The sequence below is a fragment of the Fusarium flagelliforme genome, assembly GCF_020744385.1.
Source record: "Fusarium flagelliforme strain FIESC 12 MPI-CAGE-AA-0113 chromosome Unknown B0J16scaffold_5, whole genome shotgun sequence".
NCBI lineage: Eukaryota > Fungi > Ascomycota > Sordariomycetes > Hypocreales > Nectriaceae > Fusarium > Fusarium flagelliforme.
In genome coordinates, this window is record NW_025763507.1 from 3,296,186 (window position 1) to 3,314,725 (window position 18,540).

At 46.7% G+C, this 18,540-nt stretch overlaps 9 protein-coding genes across 9 annotated transcripts; 4 read left to right on the forward strand and 5 right to left on the reverse strand.

The window, feature by feature from the left end:
- Positions 1–450: 450 nt before the first annotated feature.
- B0J16DRAFT_322123 (uncharacterized protein) lies at positions 451–1,182 on the reverse strand (the record flags this gene model as incomplete). Its single annotated transcript, XM_046125683.1, has 2 exons — positions 451–812; positions 1,017–1,182. The coding sequence occupies 2 exons, from the start codon at positions 1,180–1,182 to the stop codon at positions 451–453; spliced, it is 528 nt and encodes a 175-aa protein (XP_045981821.1).
- A 1,406-nt stretch (positions 1,183–2,588) lies between these two features.
- Positions 2,589–3,855, forward strand: B0J16DRAFT_163980 (uncharacterized protein). Its single transcript, XM_046122268.1, has 2 exons — positions 2,589–3,466; positions 3,516–3,855. Exons 1-2 carry the CDS (start codon positions 2,670–2,672, stop codon positions 3,742–3,744), a joined length of 1,026 nt encoding a protein of 341 aa, XP_045981822.1. The 5' UTR covers positions 2,589–2,669; the 3' UTR covers positions 3,745–3,855.
- A 232-nt stretch (positions 3,856–4,087) lies between these two features.
- On the reverse strand, positions 4,088–4,822 carry B0J16DRAFT_386447 (uncharacterized protein; the record flags this gene model as incomplete). Its single annotated transcript, XM_046131573.1, has 2 exons — positions 4,088–4,297; positions 4,349–4,822. 2 exons carry the CDS (start codon positions 4,820–4,822, stop codon positions 4,088–4,090), a joined length of 684 nt encoding a protein of 227 aa, XP_045981823.1.
- Positions 4,823–5,194: 372 nt separating this feature from the next.
- B0J16DRAFT_401703 (Metallo-peptidase family M12-domain-containing protein) lies at positions 5,195–7,284 on the reverse strand (the record flags this gene model as incomplete). The annotated part of the gene is made up of 2 exons (XM_046132592.1): positions 5,195–7,170; positions 7,230–7,284. 2 exons carry the CDS (start codon positions 7,282–7,284, stop codon positions 5,195–5,197), a joined length of 2,031 nt encoding a protein of 676 aa, XP_045981824.1.
- A 3,380-nt stretch (positions 7,285–10,664) lies between these two features.
- Positions 10,665–11,065, forward strand: B0J16DRAFT_322127 (uncharacterized protein; the record flags this gene model as incomplete). The annotated part of the gene is made up of 2 exons (XM_046125684.1): positions 10,665–10,856; positions 10,919–11,065. 2 exons carry the CDS (start codon positions 10,665–10,667, stop codon positions 11,063–11,065), a joined length of 339 nt encoding a protein of 112 aa, XP_045981825.1.
- A 557-nt stretch (positions 11,066–11,622) lies between these two features.
- Positions 11,623–12,369, forward strand: B0J16DRAFT_163989 (uncharacterized protein). Its single transcript, XM_046122270.1, has one exon. It carries the CDS (start codon positions 11,833–11,835, stop codon positions 12,325–12,327), a length of 495 nt encoding a protein of 164 aa, XP_045981826.1. The 5' UTR covers positions 11,623–11,832; the 3' UTR covers positions 12,328–12,369.
- On the reverse strand, positions 12,370–14,303 carry B0J16DRAFT_163988 (fungal-specific transcription factor domain-containing protein). The gene is made up of 4 exons (XM_046122269.1): positions 14,201–14,303; positions 13,946–14,152; positions 12,743–13,893; positions 12,370–12,697 (listed from the first exon to the last, which is right to left on the reverse strand). Exons 1-4 carry the CDS (start codon positions 14,225–14,227, stop codon positions 12,412–12,414), a joined length of 1,671 nt encoding a protein of 556 aa, XP_045981827.1. The 5' UTR covers positions 14,228–14,303; the 3' UTR covers positions 12,370–12,411.
- Positions 14,304–14,514: 211 nt separating this feature from the next.
- B0J16DRAFT_401708 (RTA1 like protein-domain-containing protein) lies at positions 14,515–15,648 on the reverse strand (the record flags this gene model as incomplete). The annotated part of the gene is made up of 3 exons (XM_046132593.1): positions 14,515–14,881; positions 14,933–15,331; positions 15,386–15,648. 3 exons carry the CDS (start codon positions 15,646–15,648, stop codon positions 14,620–14,622), a joined length of 924 nt encoding a protein of 307 aa, XP_045981828.1. The 3' UTR covers positions 14,515–14,619.
- A 1,355-nt stretch (positions 15,649–17,003) lies between these two features.
- Positions 17,004–18,260, forward strand: B0J16DRAFT_345749 (uncharacterized protein). Its single transcript, XM_046128319.1, has 3 exons — positions 17,004–17,565; positions 17,614–17,944; positions 18,003–18,260. The coding sequence occupies exons 1-3, from the start codon at positions 17,488–17,490 to the stop codon at positions 18,038–18,040; spliced, it is 447 nt and encodes a 148-aa protein (XP_045981829.1). The 5' UTR covers positions 17,004–17,487; the 3' UTR covers positions 18,041–18,260.
- Positions 18,261–18,540: the final 280 nt, after the last annotated feature.

Genomic DNA, 18,540 nt, shown 5'->3' on the forward strand with positions numbered 1-18,540 from the left:
TTAGCTTTTGTTTTGGTTTGAACAGATCGCGTTACTAGGAATGACAGGCGTTTGAGTCGTGAGGGGTGGCGTTGTGTTGTTAGCGATACCATTCCTACCATGACAGTCTTGAATATAAATTTTTTTTTTCATACAATTCATGACATTCAATTGTATGGTATTCTCAGATTCTCGCTCCAGAATAAATCGAATTCGCTAACTTAATCAAACTAGCTTAGCATGCGTCATCCACAACCGTTTACAAATTTTTAATCAACAGTGTCCAGCATTCTCGCCCTTGTGAACTGTTCTCGTCCATCGCTAGCCACCCTCAAGTCCTTTCATTTGTCTCCAACTTCAATAATGATAATACAAATAATAGTCAGGGTCATCATAATCGATGAAGTCATCGTCTTCAGACGAACGCTCGTCCAAGTCCAAGTCCAAGTCGTAATCGCGGTCGTAGTAGATCTACAATTTCCCTCGTTTGAAGACCCCATCTCCAGCAGCGAGTTGCTCGAAGGTGCAGTGGTTTGAGATTGTCTCGTCTACCAGTTGGTTGGTAGATTCTTCCCCGTCCGTGTCTACCACGACCTCCAAATGTGGAGGGATATGTTGGTCGATGAACTCTAGGTGCTTCTTCAACAACTCAGGCCAACCATTCGGATAACACCCAGGCCTGGGGCTGGGTCCTACAATAAGATGCAGAGTGGATAGTCCACTGAGCAACTCTGCCCATGTCTCAATATACCGATCTTCCTGTCGGGGAAGGCAAAAATGAAGGTTATCCCAGTCTAGGAATAGTACCATGTGCCGGATTTCTTTTCGGGATTCTGGTGGAAACATTTTCAGCTCCGCTCCATAGTAAAAATGAAACGAGTTGTTGCTTTATAATAGTACTTTCGCCTCATTGTGTATCTGGCGGCACGTTCGAAGGAGTTGAGAGAGAGAGCTTCGGAGGTCAGTGTGTGCAGACGTGGCTGGTCCTACCGGACCAGGGTTCTGTTCAGACGAAGTAGTCGTATCGTGCTCAATACCTGAAATGGCCTGGATGTCGCCTTCTTCATCCGGAGCTCTCATACAACTTCCACCGCCAATTATAAAGCACGTGTTTTGTGGAGAGCAAAAGCGATAGATTCTGTTGCGTAATTCAGGCGGAAATGCTAGAAACGGGAAGGTTCCTCCAGACGATGGAGTCGACATTGTGATGGGCAACGGTCCTCAATACGGGAACTCCTGAGTTGATAGAGAGAGACGGATGCTGTTGGTTGATGTTCTGGTCAGGAATAATTATTCTATTTAAACTCGCATGGGATGATGCCTGGGGAGGGTTATGGCCAGCCTACTGCGTGAATGACAGAGTCAAAAAGTTGTGTTTGCCACATGTACAACACGAGAAAGCTGATGAATCTGATTCTCGCAAGTGACTTGCATCATTCACGCAAAAGCTTTTATTTGTTTGTTGGCCACTGTTTTGCTGACAATCTCCCTGTTTTTGCTCGGAAACACTGCTCTGCAGTCGCGTTTGCCATTATAGGCGGGGCTGTTAGATGCAAACTGTTCAAGGTTGCATATTTCAAGGAATTCGATCCTCCCTGTTTGTATCGTCTTATGCTACTACTTATATTTGCACAAACGCAAATCGCATGTGCTCTTTTCAATTCACTTTAATGACACTCCCTTGGGGTGTCAAGTGTGCTGTCGTCAACAGAGGCATTTCATTAACATTTCTCGATTCGTCATGGGAGTCAAACGTGACCGGTGCCTTTATTTAACTACTGGGTAACAACGACGACATACCAAACGAGCAAAGATAGGAGTTGACCTCGTAGGATTATAAGATGATTGGGATCAAGGCGACTGGCCAACAGTACCATCTTCGACAAGACTCACGCCGCCACCGCACCGTAGCCAGCTTTATGGTGGCAATCCAGCTGCAGCTTACAACTGAGAAAACTCCGAGTCAATCAGATCATCTCTAGCAAGAACATGGATGCTGTTGCGTCTTTCCTTGTTCTCCTTTTCATCCAATGACAGCAAAGCGACGCCAATGCCGACTGGGGCAGGGGGGACATTTAAAAGTCAGTAAGTGAAGCTGCTGAACCGTTGAGGCGGATAAAATCTATAATTACTTACAACCTTGTCCTTTGGCCTCAACTGTTCAGCCGCAGCCAGGCCCTCAAGTGAGATCGATAGCAGTGTAGGTGTCAATACGGATAAAACAGTCCTAGGGCCGGTTAGAAGCCGCTAGCCAGGGTGCCTTAACGCTACCGCAATCCTATCGCCCAATGTGGTATCAGAAATCAATAGTCTGCTAGACTATTGACTGCTTATCCCGGCACAATTTCCATTTTCTGAAATATAGCTGATTGTAAGTCAATGTGGCTTCAGCATTCGTAGTTTATTGGATATTATAGAGTCTACGAAAGCTAGAGTGGATATACAACAGTCTAGACTATAACCTAAATCTGTCAGCTCCATCGCACGATCTTTACTTAATTTAAAAACAAAAAAAGGAGTTAAAGAACCACTACAGCGCTAATCTTAGTGTGTTGTTAAAATCTGTGTAGTTGCTCCTTTAAGAAGGGCTGTAAGCCCCTTGGCATACTGTAGGCCTATAACTTCGGATTCTCTACTCTCATCACTTGGTACTCTATTCGTTGTATGGTCTATTCCTGAATACCTTCAGCATGCAGTCATTCAATAGTCACTTGGCACTCTGGGCCATTCCCCTGTTTCTCTGTTCAGGTGCACTATCAGTAGCTGAATCATGCAGTGAGATGGACGGTACCTATACTGGCTCTGCATACGAGTACACTGTTGAATGTGATACTTCCCTGAACAACCCGATTATCTATTCGGCATATTACCTAGGAGATACATTCAAACAATGTATCATGAGATGCGACGTCGATAGCATTTGTAGTGCTGCACTGTTCGAACAGTTGAGCGGCAATTGCTTTTTAGCCGCAGACTTCACTTCGACTGCGCAGTCAAATGGTTACGATGTTCTTATCAAGGGATCTCCAGTATCCGAACTCCCACCTTCATCATCATTAGACTCTGTAGTGGAATCCACATCGGCTATTGTGTCATCTTCTCTGGAGTCTACCATAGTTACTATCATCACAGAGCCTTTCAACACCATCACCACCACCTCAGAGGCGACAACCTCATCCCAAGCGTCAATCACCTTCGACGAATCAACTACCGAGACATCAACCATTAGCACTTTGGCCACTGTAATCACAGAATCAATTCCCAGTACCACAAGCTCTCCTGTCACAACCACTGGAACATCAGCACCGATCCCTTCTTCTACAGCGATAAGGAATCTTGAGCATATTGGTACTTATGACTACACAGGCTGTCTAGGCTCTTCAAAGGGTTATCTAGCATTTACAAAGGTAGCGACTAACTCAGAGATGACAACTGAGAAATGCATTGGGCTTGCTACTGGAAGCAAATACATCGGTGTCTATGAGCAGTAAGTCTACTTGTCATTTCATGTCAGTTCCTGTATTGACTCTGTTTAGGTCTTGTTACAAGGCGGATTCTCTCTCTGAAACAGAATTTGTCTCTGATGAACGTTGCAATCTCCCATGCCCTGGAGATTCTACCTTGATCTGTGGAGGTATTATGACCAGCATGAGACGTAGGCGCTGTTCTATACCCTCCAACCATCTTTTAACGCTTTATACCCTGACTGATTCCTCTTCCTCCGCCCCCTCCTCTACACTTCCTGAACCTCCTGTAGTAACTTAGACTGTCACATTAATGTAAAGTCTCGTTCTACTAGAAATATTAACAAGAGTTAATCAGTCTGTTACTTCACTGCATGTACCTATAAATTAGTGGGACTGAACCTGAAGATGGTTTCGATTTAATATTACTATAACAATCGTCTTTTGCCAATTCCAACCTAATTATTTTCCATCTTCACTAATTATGTATGATTTATTAACGTCACTAAATCTTCACGGCTCTCGATGCATGGAACAAGCAACTATAAAAGCGGTTAGGTATACTCAAAATCTACCGGGGCCCAAGGGAAGGTACTCACCCCAATTTTGAACTAACACAAGTCACTCTACGCCGTATGTTTTGATCAGAAGAACAGGCGGTGCGCATCGTGATGGGGTACTGCAGGCGTCCATTCTCCTCGCAGGAACAGCTCATCTCCGGACTCAAGCCTTCCAAAAATGCAACGGTTTGGGATAACTTGCTCGAACTCGTTGATAAGCCGCCTGTCTCCATTCACATCTACCATAATCTTCGTTTCTTGAGGTACAAGGCCCTTAATAACCTCCAGCTTATCCTTCAAAGTTTTCAACTATTGAATCTGCAAAAGGTGAGGTTCCTCCTCTACATCCCCAATGTGGAAAGTATTTGCGACGACAAGCTCCAGCGTCGATAAGGATCCAAGCATGTTTGCCCGTGACTCGTCGACTGGGCAGATATCTTCTTTCAAATCGATATGAGGCCAGGACAGCCTGAACGACATATGTCGGATTTCCTTTTGTGATTCGGGCCCAAAGAAGTTCATTTTAGGCCATGGTCTGGCGAGAAGGATCCTAGAAGACACAAAGACGTTATTGCGGTACAAGAGTGATTTGTCTTCGTTATTTATCTGACGGCATGTTCGGAGCAGTTGAGGGAAAGAGCTGGGGCCAACCCGTTGCTCCCGGTCTCTCACAACCGAGTGCTCATGGTCGTCTGATGCGGTGGAGTAATAAATGTCAAAGCGCTCGTGTTGCGGTCCACAAAAGCCATAGATTCGTTGGCGTAGTTCAGGCGGCAACGATAGGAACGGGAAGGTGTCTTGAGGTGACGAAGTGGACATGATGCTGTTCAAAGGTCTTCTTTGACTACGACAGGAGAGTAGAGAAAAGGATGTTACTGTTTTCTTTTGGTTTTGGGTGGACAGCGCTATTTCAAGTTGTTCGTCTTCTTTGTGCCTTGGTCGGTCTCCAGGGAGATGCCATCACAAGATTCACGAACCAGTGTGGCGTTCGGTTCCGTTACAGAAAGCATGCTTTCAATTGAAGATCCCAATTACATGTAAACAACATACATCAATCAGCATCTCGGGCAATTTGACTTGGGAATTTCGTTCATTAAATATCTTATGGAGGTTCATGACATTCAATTGTATCGTATACTCATATCTATCCATCAAAACGCCTCACCCAAAACTCCAAACAAAACGTCCAAACTATGTATATCTATGTGTCATCCTAGGCGCAGTCGGCATCTGCGTGGTCTCTCTCGCCTGATCAAAAGACGGAGGATTCGATCCATCACTCATACTCCTCAACTTTGCCTCCTTCTGTTTTCTCGCCTTCCTCTTCCTTCTCAAACATGAGAGTAGACAACACAGGGTGAGTAGAACAATGAAACCACCAACTGAAGCAGCTGTCGCGATGACAGCTGTGCGATTTCGATCAAACCAGTTTCTGCCATCGCCACCAAAGTCATCATCGTCGGTACAATTTTGTACGTCGATGGGACATTGGCCTGAACTTCCGTCGCAGCGCTCTTCGGGATCGCAGTCAGCCGTACTTTCTCTGCAGACGAGGCCGCTGTCTGCGACGCGACATCCTTCAGTGCAGCAGCCGTCGGAGACAGGATCGCACTCGGCGCCGTTGCGCAGTTGGCATGTTTCGGGGTTGCAGCAGGAATCAGAGGGACAACGTCTTGAACCGCCGCAGTCGCATGTTTCTCCAGGCTCGACAATTCCGTTACCGCATTGACTGTCGTTGATATCTGGCACGTCATTCTCGGATACAAGACAACTTGTGTCGATGTGCTCCTCTCCAATACCGGTGCAAATAGTTCCAATGGTGCAAGGTGAGAATTCCTCAATGCCTGGGCTGCTTTGCGGGTTCATGATGTACTGGTTTCGCGCGTCGCATGTTGAGCGACTAAGCGGACAACAGTCGTCTGAGCGGGAATATCCATTGCTACATTCGCTGGACGTGCAGTCATGAGCGGCTCCAAAGTTATGCGCCAGCTCATGTGCAAAAACCTGCCATTCATTGCTTGTACGAACGACCACGTTTGCGGATGCTGTACCTCCACCGCCGTAGATAGATCTTCCCGATCTATTGCAGAGACTTCCGATCCAAGCGATACCAACCGTTGAGCCACTTCTGCATGCCGTCAACAGAGACCAAACAGCGTTGTTATCACGCATCCTGTTTCTCCACCGTGTGAATAGATTGAGCCGGGTGTTGATGTCAACGTTGGCAGTACAGGGGAGGTTCCAGGGCATTGAGCTCGGTGCGTCAGCGGGGCAGGACGGGTCGGACATGGTCAGGTTCTGGATCGCCAAGGCGATGTTGAATGTGTCCTCGTAAACCTGAGAGGCAACATTGATCATCGAAATAATGTTGTCGCGAGCGTCTTGCATGTCGTCGAACTCGGCTGTGTATGAACAATCGGCTGCGATTCCGACCAAGGCAACTCGTCTCGATGAAGGACAACCGTCTGTATCTCCAACATGATTGGCTGGATCGAACCAGTCGCTGGGGTTTTGTCGACGGGTGAATCCAAGCTGAGGATGAGAATCATCTCTCTTTTTCTTCATACCTTCGTAGTTCTCGGCTTCCTCGAATGCGAACTGCTCTGGGTTGAATTCATGGGCTCCACAGGATGGCTTCTCTGTCGCAGATCGCTTAAGAACGGCATCATGTTCAGGACCCACCAATTCCTTCCAGACTGTCATTCTTCGCTTGGCTTCCTTGGGATTGCTGTTATCAAGTCGTCGTGTCTGTCGATAATTCGAGTCGAGAGAAATATGGTGATAAGCGCCGTCATTCGTAAATGTACCTTCAATCACATGTCGTCCCTCTCGGTATCGCACCATAATTCGCGCCCATCCTACCCTTCGTCGCGTTTGTTTCTCATCGTCATTCACCCAAGCGACTCCCTTGTACAACAATGGGCTAGAACCCTTGAGGTCCAACGTTTGTCCATATTTCTTATTTGGCTTGACATGTTCAATATTCGTGTTTTGCGTTAACACATGTCTTGAAGGCTGCAAGTTGAGCGTAATCCGTTGACGCTCATAAGGAACTTCAAACTCGACTTGAAATGAAGATGCAGCACCAATAGTATGCGGATCCTGCGAGAACTCAAGCTTCTCAATAGCGGCAGACTTATCGACGGTGTCTCTAGCTCTTGAATGTGCTGGGGGCAGTGATGTCAGTAAATATGGACCAGGCCTAACATGTCTTGGCATGACATACCTTGCACTTGAAAGACCTGCAAGACAAGCAATAATAAAAAGGTCAGGAGACTCATAGCTGCTCACTTTCCACGATGAGAAAGAAAAGCAGATCTTTCTGAAACAAGCACTGGAATTGGGGAGGTTAAACATATACATATCATGTTCTGTTCCCAAAGCAAGGGTCGCCCCCCATGTCGTTCTATGACACAGGGACTGTCTTGGCCAGTTAGCGAAGCCAAGACGTTAAGTCGACTGGGCGGGATCGGCTTATTCCAAGGCAGCTGAGCCACTTGGGACTCGTCAGAGTGCGTGCAGTTCTGTGTGTTTCACAAGACTTCGGGGAGCCGAGAGCGCGAGGTTCTTCCATTATGGAGTCAGATTCAGCGCAGGTTTTCTTTTGGGGGTTTGTTTATTACATCAGAGCCCCATCATACTGTCTATTTGCAATTAACATCTAATCAATTGAATGGCTATTGAATAGTTGAATCTCTACTGTTCCTGTCTCAAATAAGCTTGTTCGTCGTAAATTCCCGTGAATTAAGCTTAAATTGTTTCTGATACACTACATCATCCGGCAAGTCCGGGACCCGGACCCCGCCATGGAGTTGAAGGTAAAGGTAGAGGTGGGATGAGACGGAGATGCTGACAAAAGTCTTGGCTTAAATCCGAAAGATAAAAAAGACCCTTATCCACTTGTAGATTTCAATGACGCCCAAGCTGACGTATGCCCATTCTTGGCATTTCAGTCCGCGTGGTCCTCTTCTTACTAAACAATTAACAAGAAAAGCCACGTTCCTCTAGACTGGAATTCCAAGACAAGCCTCTTTTCAAGCATCATCTCGCATTTCTTGGTGCCTGATTGGTAACTGAAAGTCTGATCTGAGGCTACAAAGGATCAGACACTTAAATCGCCGAGACTTATGTTAGTAATTGTCTTGGGTGAAACTGAGCATGTGGGAGATCCGTCGACGTGGCGAGGAATAAGCCATCTCCCGTGTCGCACAGCCGTGTTAGACTCTAACAAATACAAAATGTCCGCGTAAGCATAAGCGTTTTAACGTTTTTAAGGTACCGGTACTGTACATGGCGGCGTTTTAAGGTATGCACCGAAGTATGCATCGAAGGGTAAACTTCTATGACGCCGGAAGCAACGGGTTATTTTGGATGATCTACACCCAGGGACGGGACTGCACAATCCTTCAGAAATCCTGCAAAGGCATGTCTTCCAATGAAAACCAATTTCTGGGCGCTCAGGCTGTCCTTGTCGTCATTTGGTTGGTGACATGTCTCGGCGGTGTGAAGCAGCCAAGAACGGCTTTGTGTCATCACCTTGAATCCCGGAGTCATCAAGGAAGATTTCTGAAGTCCAGCTGATACATTTTCGATGTTGACACTGCCTCAGACAATTGTCGGGGAATTATTCCTGACACCATCTGGTACAAGTAACGTGGAGTGTATGACGATCATGTCTGGGGAAATGTATCTTATCTGATAAGATAACGTCAGATAACAAATTCCAGAGGCGAACAGCTGGAGATGAAATTGCAAATGATGCGTAGATAAATTTACCATAATTGCAGATGATCTTGTGAGTTTCTGTTATGTAATGATCTACTGTACTGCAAGTCATACGTGAGGATTGGATCAGATAACTGGTTATTTTTACTGTCTTGTGTTGTGCGCTCTTTTATTTGCTGCGTTGTTGTCATTTTAGATCGTTTGTAGACCTCTCCACGACAGATCAATCGACACCCTAACAGCACCGAACCCTCATGCTACTTCGACCACTGAAATGATGACTCATGTTTTGATCTTTTTCTATTCTTCTTTTTCAATGCGCCTTGAATACCGAACCTGTCCAGCATGCATGGCCGACTCATAAACGCAGTTCAACGTCGTTTACCCTGTATCAAGGGTCCAAAGGTTCGTGACGCCATGTTTTTTCGTCCCTTGGTTCAAGGACATATGACATCATGAATTTGGTCCCTTGGCCCTCAACATCCAGGTATTTGGTTCTGCTAAGCTAATCCCACTTGAGAATAGCTTCACATTGAACGACACTCGTCGACTTAATGTGGGCAGCTGTCATCTCATTGAAAGATTTGTTTTGCCAAAGGCTCAACACGTAAACCAACATCATGATATTGAAATTCTCAGTCGCCATGAAATCACTAATGGAAGCCGAAAAGAGTCTTATTATAGAGAGTTAGTTGTCAATGTCAACCCCACTAAGCTCATGCTACTTGACGGTAATCAGACTTATACTGATCAACGTCAATGATCCCGCCATTGGCCTTCCATGGACTAAGCGCGCTGCAATCTCGGATTTACCAGTGGGACATCGCAACCCTAGTCTTCTGTCGGGTATAAAATTGACAGTCAACCAGCTGCATGAATATGGCTGGACCTGGTTCTGATATCTCGGACACCACTAGCACCTGCCAGCTGGTCATACTTCACATCCAAACCGAGAGACCCCGGCAGACAAAACAACTGTCATATAAGAAAAGGGCTATGAAAAATACACCTTCGAGTCAAGCATTCTATGCTTTTAATCCTTTTGTCCTTAATTGACGCGACCTTCCCAGTTTGCTGATATTCTTGCTGATCACTTGATGCAGCGCTCGTATATAGAACTTGAAGGACGAATGAGATTAACTTTAAAGGACCGAACCGGCAATAACAGATGAACAAACACGGGAGTGATCCCTCATTCAGGTCCAGGTGGCTCCCCACGCATAACTGCCAATACTACTAGGTATCCCGATCCAGTAATCACCTCATCGGCTAAATAACATCAGGCAACTGGCTGCATCTCCGCGATCCTAGACATGGCACGTTAATTATCAGCTTCCCCGCATGCGCGCGGGAGCGGGCTTAAACTGCCATTAATACTAGATGTCCTTTCGGCAATCCCGCTCTACGATCCCACCCTAGCGTAGTAACTGCAGGGGTAACTGACCACAATCCTTGTGCCATCTTGTGTCTTCAGCAGGTATAAACCCTTGAATGGTGCGGTTGTTATCTGTGCGACCTGAGGGTCTTCCCATTTGGGTCTTCTATCAAGGAATGAACGCTAGATCTCCACTAAGAGATGTTTATATAGGGCGGAGTATGCCTACCAGATATGGGGTATAGTGCAACCTGGCAAGGCATAGCTGCCGGGAACTTGCATTGCGATGAGGGGCTTCTTGCAATGCTATTAAACAGAATATCGGAGGAACACCTAAATCAGTATTGTATAGTTTTAGTAATGATTATGAAGCTTTGTTTACAAGTAATGATCAGGGCATGTGAATTTGCCAAACCAGCGTCCACATGGATATAAAACAGCCATTCCATCTGCTCAATCAGTTGACATTCTTCACTTTGATCGTGTCTCATTCAACTAACTACCTGACTCTATCACAAACCAAACTTCTCTTCCAATCCATTACCATCATTTACCGCCGCCATGTCTCTCAAGAACCTCTTCGCCATTATTCTCGCCATCCCCGCCATCATGGCTGCCCCCACCGCGGAAGCCAAAGTGGCCGGCAGAGAAGTCCTAGCCTGCGCTTGCGCCAACGCAGCCGGCGAAACCAAGATCGACGGCTACTGTCCGTACATTGCTGGCCAAAATGTCAGCGTCGACGGCCAAAAATACGTAAGTCACTTTTGACGACCCTCATCAAATGGTAGAAGAGTCTCTAACAAGGCCATCTGCAGTGCTTCCCTGCCGCTACATGGTCAGAGTACATGGACACTCGTTTTACAGCTGAATTCTGCCCCGGCTATTACCCAGGATACCCCAACCCTGTTTGCAAGACTGTTACTGTTTGCCCGCTGATTGGTGACTACCAGCGAATTTGCTAAATTTGACTGATGGTATCATGGGCTTTTCAAACCAATTATGACGGAATCATACACTACTTCACTACATAAATTTGTATTCTAAATTGACATATTTAATTGCTTGGTTGACTACCTTTGCTCCGAATGCCGGAAGTGTACGGATACTGAGAAGGCTGACACGACTCGTTCCGCATAAACTTCCAGCCGCGCTCGAGTCGAGACAACGTGGTTGAAGTCTAATTTTCACTCAGACCGCTGACTCTTGAGACGGCTCAACTACCGATTCGACCATTTAACCGAATAAAATGTTCCTAACTCCCGGAACTGCCAGCTTCCTTAAACCCAATCGTGGTGATCTGCAAGATTAACCACTCTCTCAACGTTATGGAAATCGCCGTGCGTGCGGTTGTCTCGGTACGCTAAGTCGTCTGTGCGTACTACCAACGGCCCGTCCCAGCGTATCACGCGAGAGATGAGAATATCTACATGTGCTGTGAGATGGTTGTGGTGAATGTATTTGGAATTTTAATTAATTAACAATTACTGATTGCAAGATGATCGGAAGATGATCGCAAGATGATCGCAAGATGACCGCAAGATGATTACAAATCTCGGGCGTCATAGACAGTACTGACTATTATTGGGCAACAAAAATGAGAAGTCTCATGCCACACAGCAATATAAATCAAGCCAAGAGTCCTCGTTAAATTCTGATAAGTCAACTCCCAAGTAACAGATCTTCCACATCTCCCACTCATCGGCCTCCGCCTTGCGGGGGTGATACCAATATGTCTCAAGAAATCCCCTCATTTATCAAGAGCGGCTGGCGAAAGTTGATGTGTGGTAAATCTGCAGACCGTCGTGCCAAAGCCATCGAATACGATTTAAAGGATCCAATATCTTATAGTTCAGACCCGTGTCCCTCCTTGAAAACTAAAGTCTCCTGCACTGTTGGTTCTAAACACGCCCGAACCGACCAGACAGCTATCGTTTCATACAAGCTTGACAAGGCTCCTTCGTATTCACCCTACAAAGATCAACCCACCAGCACGACTGGCGACGCGTGCGAATCCGAGTTGTCCACCGATGAGCAGGACTCCCGTACGATCGATGGAAATCAATATGGAGGGAAATACATACTGGAATTTGACTCTGGCACCCCAACTGTTACCGAAGTCATAGGAATTGAATGGGAGAATTCTGACGAATCGGGTTATCGGCTACTTTTGAGCAAAGGTAATAAGAATGGAAGAAAGATTAGCAGAGGCGATAGGGTTAAATAGGGTTGGTCAATAGGTTTTTCTCAACATAATTATAGTTCTGGCTAACTTGAGCATTCCATCCATGATATCCACAACAACCACAATTCACCTCATCATTGTTCTATCGTCAAGAAAGCCTGCGAGCCAGTTATCCCCAACAGTCGTAACGATATCTTCCGCACGTCTTTGTTTCATTGTCTTGATAGCTTCAGTACAGACATCGCCGAGCATATCAGACATCGTACTTGAGTTATCTTTGAAAAAGTCTTGAAACCACACAAGCGCCTTGTCTATATGCATAGTATCTTGATGGAACTCGGCTTGTTGAGGGTTGTTTAGATTGTTTGCCATTAGTAGGACCATGGCAGATATGTATGTGCACGCAGCGAACCTACAGGTGTTAGCTCGCTCATAAACGAAGTCTAAAATGACTCACCATTTCAACCACTTGTACTTTTGGTTCAGCTGCTCATATAATGTCATGTAATTCCTCGCATCTTCGACCATTGTCGCCCACTCGATGGGTAGCTCCAGTAAACTCGTCCCTCGCCCATGGTCGCGTATACCAATGACCCACTGCTTATCCCAGGCGTGGGCTTGAGTTATGAGAGCCATACACAGGAGACTCCGCGTATGAAGAATGCAAAGGAAGGTGGCTGTAGAGGGATTGTTGCTTGTAGTTGTCATGACGTTAGCCCCATTGAACTCTACTGGAATAGTGGCTTTCCATAGGTCGAGTGATTTGACGATCCTTTCTCTCAATGTTCTTCTTTCTTCAGGTGTTCTTTTTGAGGCGCGAGTTGAGTAAAGGTGATCATACACATCGCCTTGAATACTGGCGAGTTGTATGCGAGCAAGCAGGTAATTCATCTTGGAGGTTCCATCAAATGCCGTGACTATGCCCGCCTCAACGTCACTGTCGTCAATTCTAAGTAGTTGGATAGGTAGATCAAGATCGATGTCGTCGTCAGCCTGAACAGAAGGCTGTTGAGCACGCAGACTCAGATCCTTATCCACGATGTAAGCCAACCAGAAGACACGAGCATGTTGTCTTTGCTCTACTGGACCCAAATGCTCCGTGGAGATTCGGTTATGCAGTCCCATCTTGTGAATAAGACGCATCGCAGCCGATATAGTTACCAAAGCTGGCGTCAAGTCGCTTCTTGCTTGCAACAACATTGCCATGCCGATTAGTGTCTGGATGTTGAGCAATCGAGTTTCGTCCAGTGTTACAGCCCATACAACCGATTGTGCTTTGTTGAGATAATCACTTATCGTTCCGTATTGAGCGTCTGCGTCGCCATCATCCGGCATTTGTTGCCGTGCTAGAGCGAGCACGACATTGATAACGGCCCATGCTACAGGGTCTCGCTGACGGGGATGGACAGCGTATGTTTCTCCGATGAGTCGCAGAAGGGAGTCGGGATCGAATAGTGGCATCATGGAGTTAAATGTATTGAGGAATACTCCGATCATGTGCATGGTTTGCTCCAGCGAGGGGAGCCTCATGCTGCCGCTTATATTATTCACATCCCCAAACTCCACGGCCTGCGTCTCGGTCGCGTCCTCTTGATCCTGATACTGAGCCTTACTGACGCATTAATGGATTGTAGGGTGAGTTTATCATTATGTAACGTACGAGTTGGCCTTGCAATTGCTGCAGTTGTGCTTGCAGGTTCCGGATCTCTTTAGCTTCCGGAGCTTCCGCATTTTGCTGAGCTCTGGGCGGCTTCCACTTCCGGCTTTGGGCAGTATGTGTACAGGATGTTTTGTAGGTAATACAATTAGAGCAACGCGGCTGCTGTCCGTCGCACTTGATCTTGCGTGTATAACACAAATCGCAAGCCTGGGTCAATTAGTAATGGTCTGCTGACGTCTCCGCGGAACACTCCACCTTTCTTGGACGGTTGGTGGACTGCATTTTCAACCAGGTCAAACCGATGTTTTGCTAGTGGATAGAATAAATTAGTTCAATATTTAGTTGATCAACTCTAGAGATCTTCCATGGAAGTTGCGTGGGGCAGGATATATGTCCGACGGAGGGGATCAGCGCTTCCGCGGAAGCTGACCAAGCACGAATGTCAGATAAGCATGAGCCAATCGCTCACAAACGAGGACCGCTATGCCTATTGCGGACTTTGGAGACTTCCATACAAATAGCGATCAATTACTACCAGTTCACTACGGACAGCTCAAATACAATGAAGGAAATTGACACATATCCATCTACCATCTGTGCAGCAGTATGACTTCCAGACCAAACGGTCTGCCTTAAGCATCCATTGATGGACGTTCCCTGAGAACCAAGCGATACTACTTGCGTTCAACATCCATCTTAACCTGCTCAACATCTGAAGCGATCTCAGGATATCCCGAGTCGTCGCCAAGTCGTTTCCAATCGCCAAAGAAGAGGGGTCCCGGGTGGCAGATGGTAAGTGCAAGAAGGGCCGCCATGATCATTGGTCCATCAAGAACCATAAGAGAAGGTTCATCGTTGGCAGCCTCGGACTTGAAGCCACCAGAAAGTTCAACGACTCGATAAATGCATCTGATAGTGATGGTAACAGTGGCGATGCTAAGGGCTTCGAGTTATTAGCATGGTGTTCAGACAGATGGAAAGATTGACATGCCCCAAATAAACGACCTAAACTGTCGTGAAGCTCGCAGTTCTCGGAATCGCGGGTTGGCATTCTCTGTGCCTTTGCGGATGCGAGTCCAGAGATGGGTTGCCAGGCCCATAAAGACACCCAAAGATAGCACTTGGTACGCCAGACCTGCTACCAGGATGTATACACCTCTATCAACTTTCTTTTGCGTCTTTCCAACGGCGGCCATTCCGCCACCCATGGCTTGGAGGACCAACGAGACAACATCAGAGCAGATGAAGATAATCGCGTATGTTCGGGGCGCCATAAGCGAGAACTGTCTTCCGTATGCTTTGATGACTCGACCGAGGGAGAGATAGATCGGCGCAGAGATGAGGGCAGGTGCAATAGTGAGGCATACCAGCTGGATGACGAAGTACCTAAAGAAGCACATCTGTTACTTGATTACTCTCAGAATGTAGGAGCATACAAACTTTTTCTTGAATATGCCATCACCCCGGGCTTGCTGAATGCGGCCGGCATAACCAATGGCTTCTGTAACACAGCCGAGTACCAGGCCGCCAGCGAAGGTGCCCCAAACCTTGTATCGAATTGCCAGGTAGAGCTGAATAATGGCGAAAATGGCAAAGACTGCGAGGTAAAAGGCGTTAGCGCCGAGGTTAGGTACATAATGGTACCACCCGTATTGCTCAACGCTACAAGTAGCCATCGTACAAAGACTGCGGTCGAACGCCATATTGGGTCTTGTGAAGGGCTGTACGTGGAACGAATGAATGGATGGATGGGAGAGATTCAATGTTTGGAATCAAATGGGATTTAGACTTTTAAACAATTGTCAACACTCTCAAAGGAGGCATCCTGATGCTTCTTGTTGCCTTAATTGTTTCAGATGATCAGCCACGAAAGTGCCTTATGCGCCTATCTCTCTAACCTCAAAGAGACACAAGACTCATTGCTATTGTTTCTGTTGTTGTGAGCTGTCGGATACGCCAGCCAATGATAGCCTTATTCCCGAAAATCTGACATCTCAAGATGGAAATATTCCTCGAGCTGAATACGTTCCGACCCCACTCGGGGCATACTTGACCTCTCACATGGAGTTTATGGAGCATTTATGAAAGCTGACATTCCTACCTGAATTTAAATCTGTGCAGATCCTGATAGTGCTTGGTACAGACAACAGCTAATTCGGATTCCCACGGTACATCCAGCTCATGGTCATTGGGTCTTTTGCTCAGCACGCACCAAAGCTGAACCTGTCCTTTATGCGATACACATAGGTAGCTACGGGTCCGTCTAAGGTAGCGTGTTCTTTACAGAATGCGGACAATATCAACAAGCTCGGCGGCACGCACCGAAATCGAGGTCCATATTCGCCACATAATTGCAAGCGTTAGCTTCACGTTTATCTTTTAACTTTATATTACATTCAGTCTGTTTCTTCTAGTTGTCAAGCAAAGCTACCAGAGGCCCGGTTCCAAGTCCGATGGATGGGTATTGGAAAGAAAAAAGAGGGCTTCGTATTGAACGACACTGCCACTGTGTGCTGAGACCATTGGTCCTTACGGAAATCTGCCTAGCAGCTCTTGAGACCCATTGGGTCTTGCAAGTATTAGCTGAGATTTTAAATGAGCCTAACAAAGACTTTGTGTTACCTTATGAATTGAGTCTTGGTACCTAACTGGGACAACAAGGCCACATGTAAGCAATTGGGACCCACCCCTGCATGACCTCTGACGGGTTGTGTTGTCCCACAAGAGGGAGGGAGCAATGATAAGTCAAGATTCGTAAAGGAACTTTGTTCAAGATGCTATAGCATTAGCCAATTGGACAGAATCCGACATTGGCGTACTGTGAATGAAGTGGTTGGAAGTGGCTGTCTCAGTACTGGGCCCAGGTGAGTAGCCGGGTGGCCTCCTGCTATAGCCCCGGAGGACTGTAGCCCTGACTCTTGAGGATAGCCATTGACCTCTCTTTGTGGCAATTCAAGAACCAAGGGGAGCGAGGTTGTACAAAGAGGGTTCTTATAAGGTCTTTGTGGCTTACAGTACCTGATTCGAGAAATCATTGTTTGTAATTATAAAGTTTTTCCTCCTCCTCTCTTCCGCCTATCTTTAAGTACTCTTAACTTTTCAATGACGTCTACAATGAACAGTCAACTACTTCCACCATTCCCCGTCGAACATCAGAGCCGGAAGAACAGGTTTCCATTATGAATCCCACTTTTTAAGCATTATAACTCCGATGCCCCTCCCGTTGCGGACCTGTTATTTCGAATTAGGATTTCGGTCCTGTTGAGGGGCCAGTCTTGTGACCCTACCGAAACTTTGATATCGTCCTCTCTACTGTTCAATGACTGGTCCCCTGTTTTGATGATCGCCTCTCATTCTTTATCACCAAATTCGCACGACATAACTCCAATGTCCACATGAGACCTTTTCCCGCCTGACCTGGCCCTGATATTAGGGTTCAGTTGAGCATAAAATGCGTTACTTCCATCCGGTGTTGTCCCCTCTTTCTTCTAACAACATCAACCACCTACAGGAGACATCAACCGTTCAGCTCGCCGACTTGGATGAAACCATCTTACACAGAGCCTTGGAGCAAGTCACGAATAATTGGATCCAAGCCAAAGGTTATGCTTTCTCTCAGGGTTCGTTGTTTCCAGACTCATTATCGAAGGAGTAACTGACCGATGAAGACTACAATCTCTCTCGTGCTTGCTGCTGTCCCAGTAGTACTGGCGGACACATGCAGCAAAGGATGGGAGACCGCAAAGGGACGGCTGTGCACTGGAGGATCGTATCTCGAGTGTATCGCCCATGAGGACGCCCGATGCTTGACGCAGTGCTACACCATTCCGTTTGGAGTTAACAAAATGTGCCTTACGCCCTGTACCGAGCGTAACCACCAGATATGTTCAGTCTGGTGCGCGAGTGTTGGTAACTGTGCCGACTGCATGAGGGCTTTCCAGCTTGGAACCGCCACTGGTGACCCGAAGGCGGGCCGAAAGTACTGTTCCGAAGAAGGATGTAAGTTCTCCCTTAACTTAGTCTACGCATCAGTACAGTCTCTGACGGTTCAATTTAGCGGACCACTATTTCTGTGGTTGCGATCCTCCAAAGTAATTGTGTAAGGGAGTTGTTGGTGGAGGAAGACAGCTCCCCGAAGTACAGTACAGGGGAAAGTGCCTGGAGTTTTAGTGGGACACCCGCTATGATGTCCCTTGTACCATACCAAAGTAAGGCCAATGGCGAAAAAGCGAGCTCGGGTAGATTGCAGGCACTGCAATAAAACTGTTAGAAATAGTTTGATGCTCGGAATAAAAAGAATTCGATTCTGAATTGCAAATATTGAAGCCCTAGCCTAGCTGTTTCGTTTCGACTTGCCAGTTTGCATTTCTCATTTCTCAATCGCCGAGAAAGCTGCTGCGCTGCTGTCGGGGACTGAAAGTCGATGGTTATTGGTCAGGTGTCAGATAACCAAGAGCCGGAGGTACCCGCTTCTGCCCTCGGTCGGCGATTGAACTGCCGAAGGGGAAAGGGGTCCCCTTTGTAAAACAATCCGACATTCGCTTATTTAGTAAAAAGATGTCTTACGACAATCCCAAGCGCTAAAGAGAAGGTTT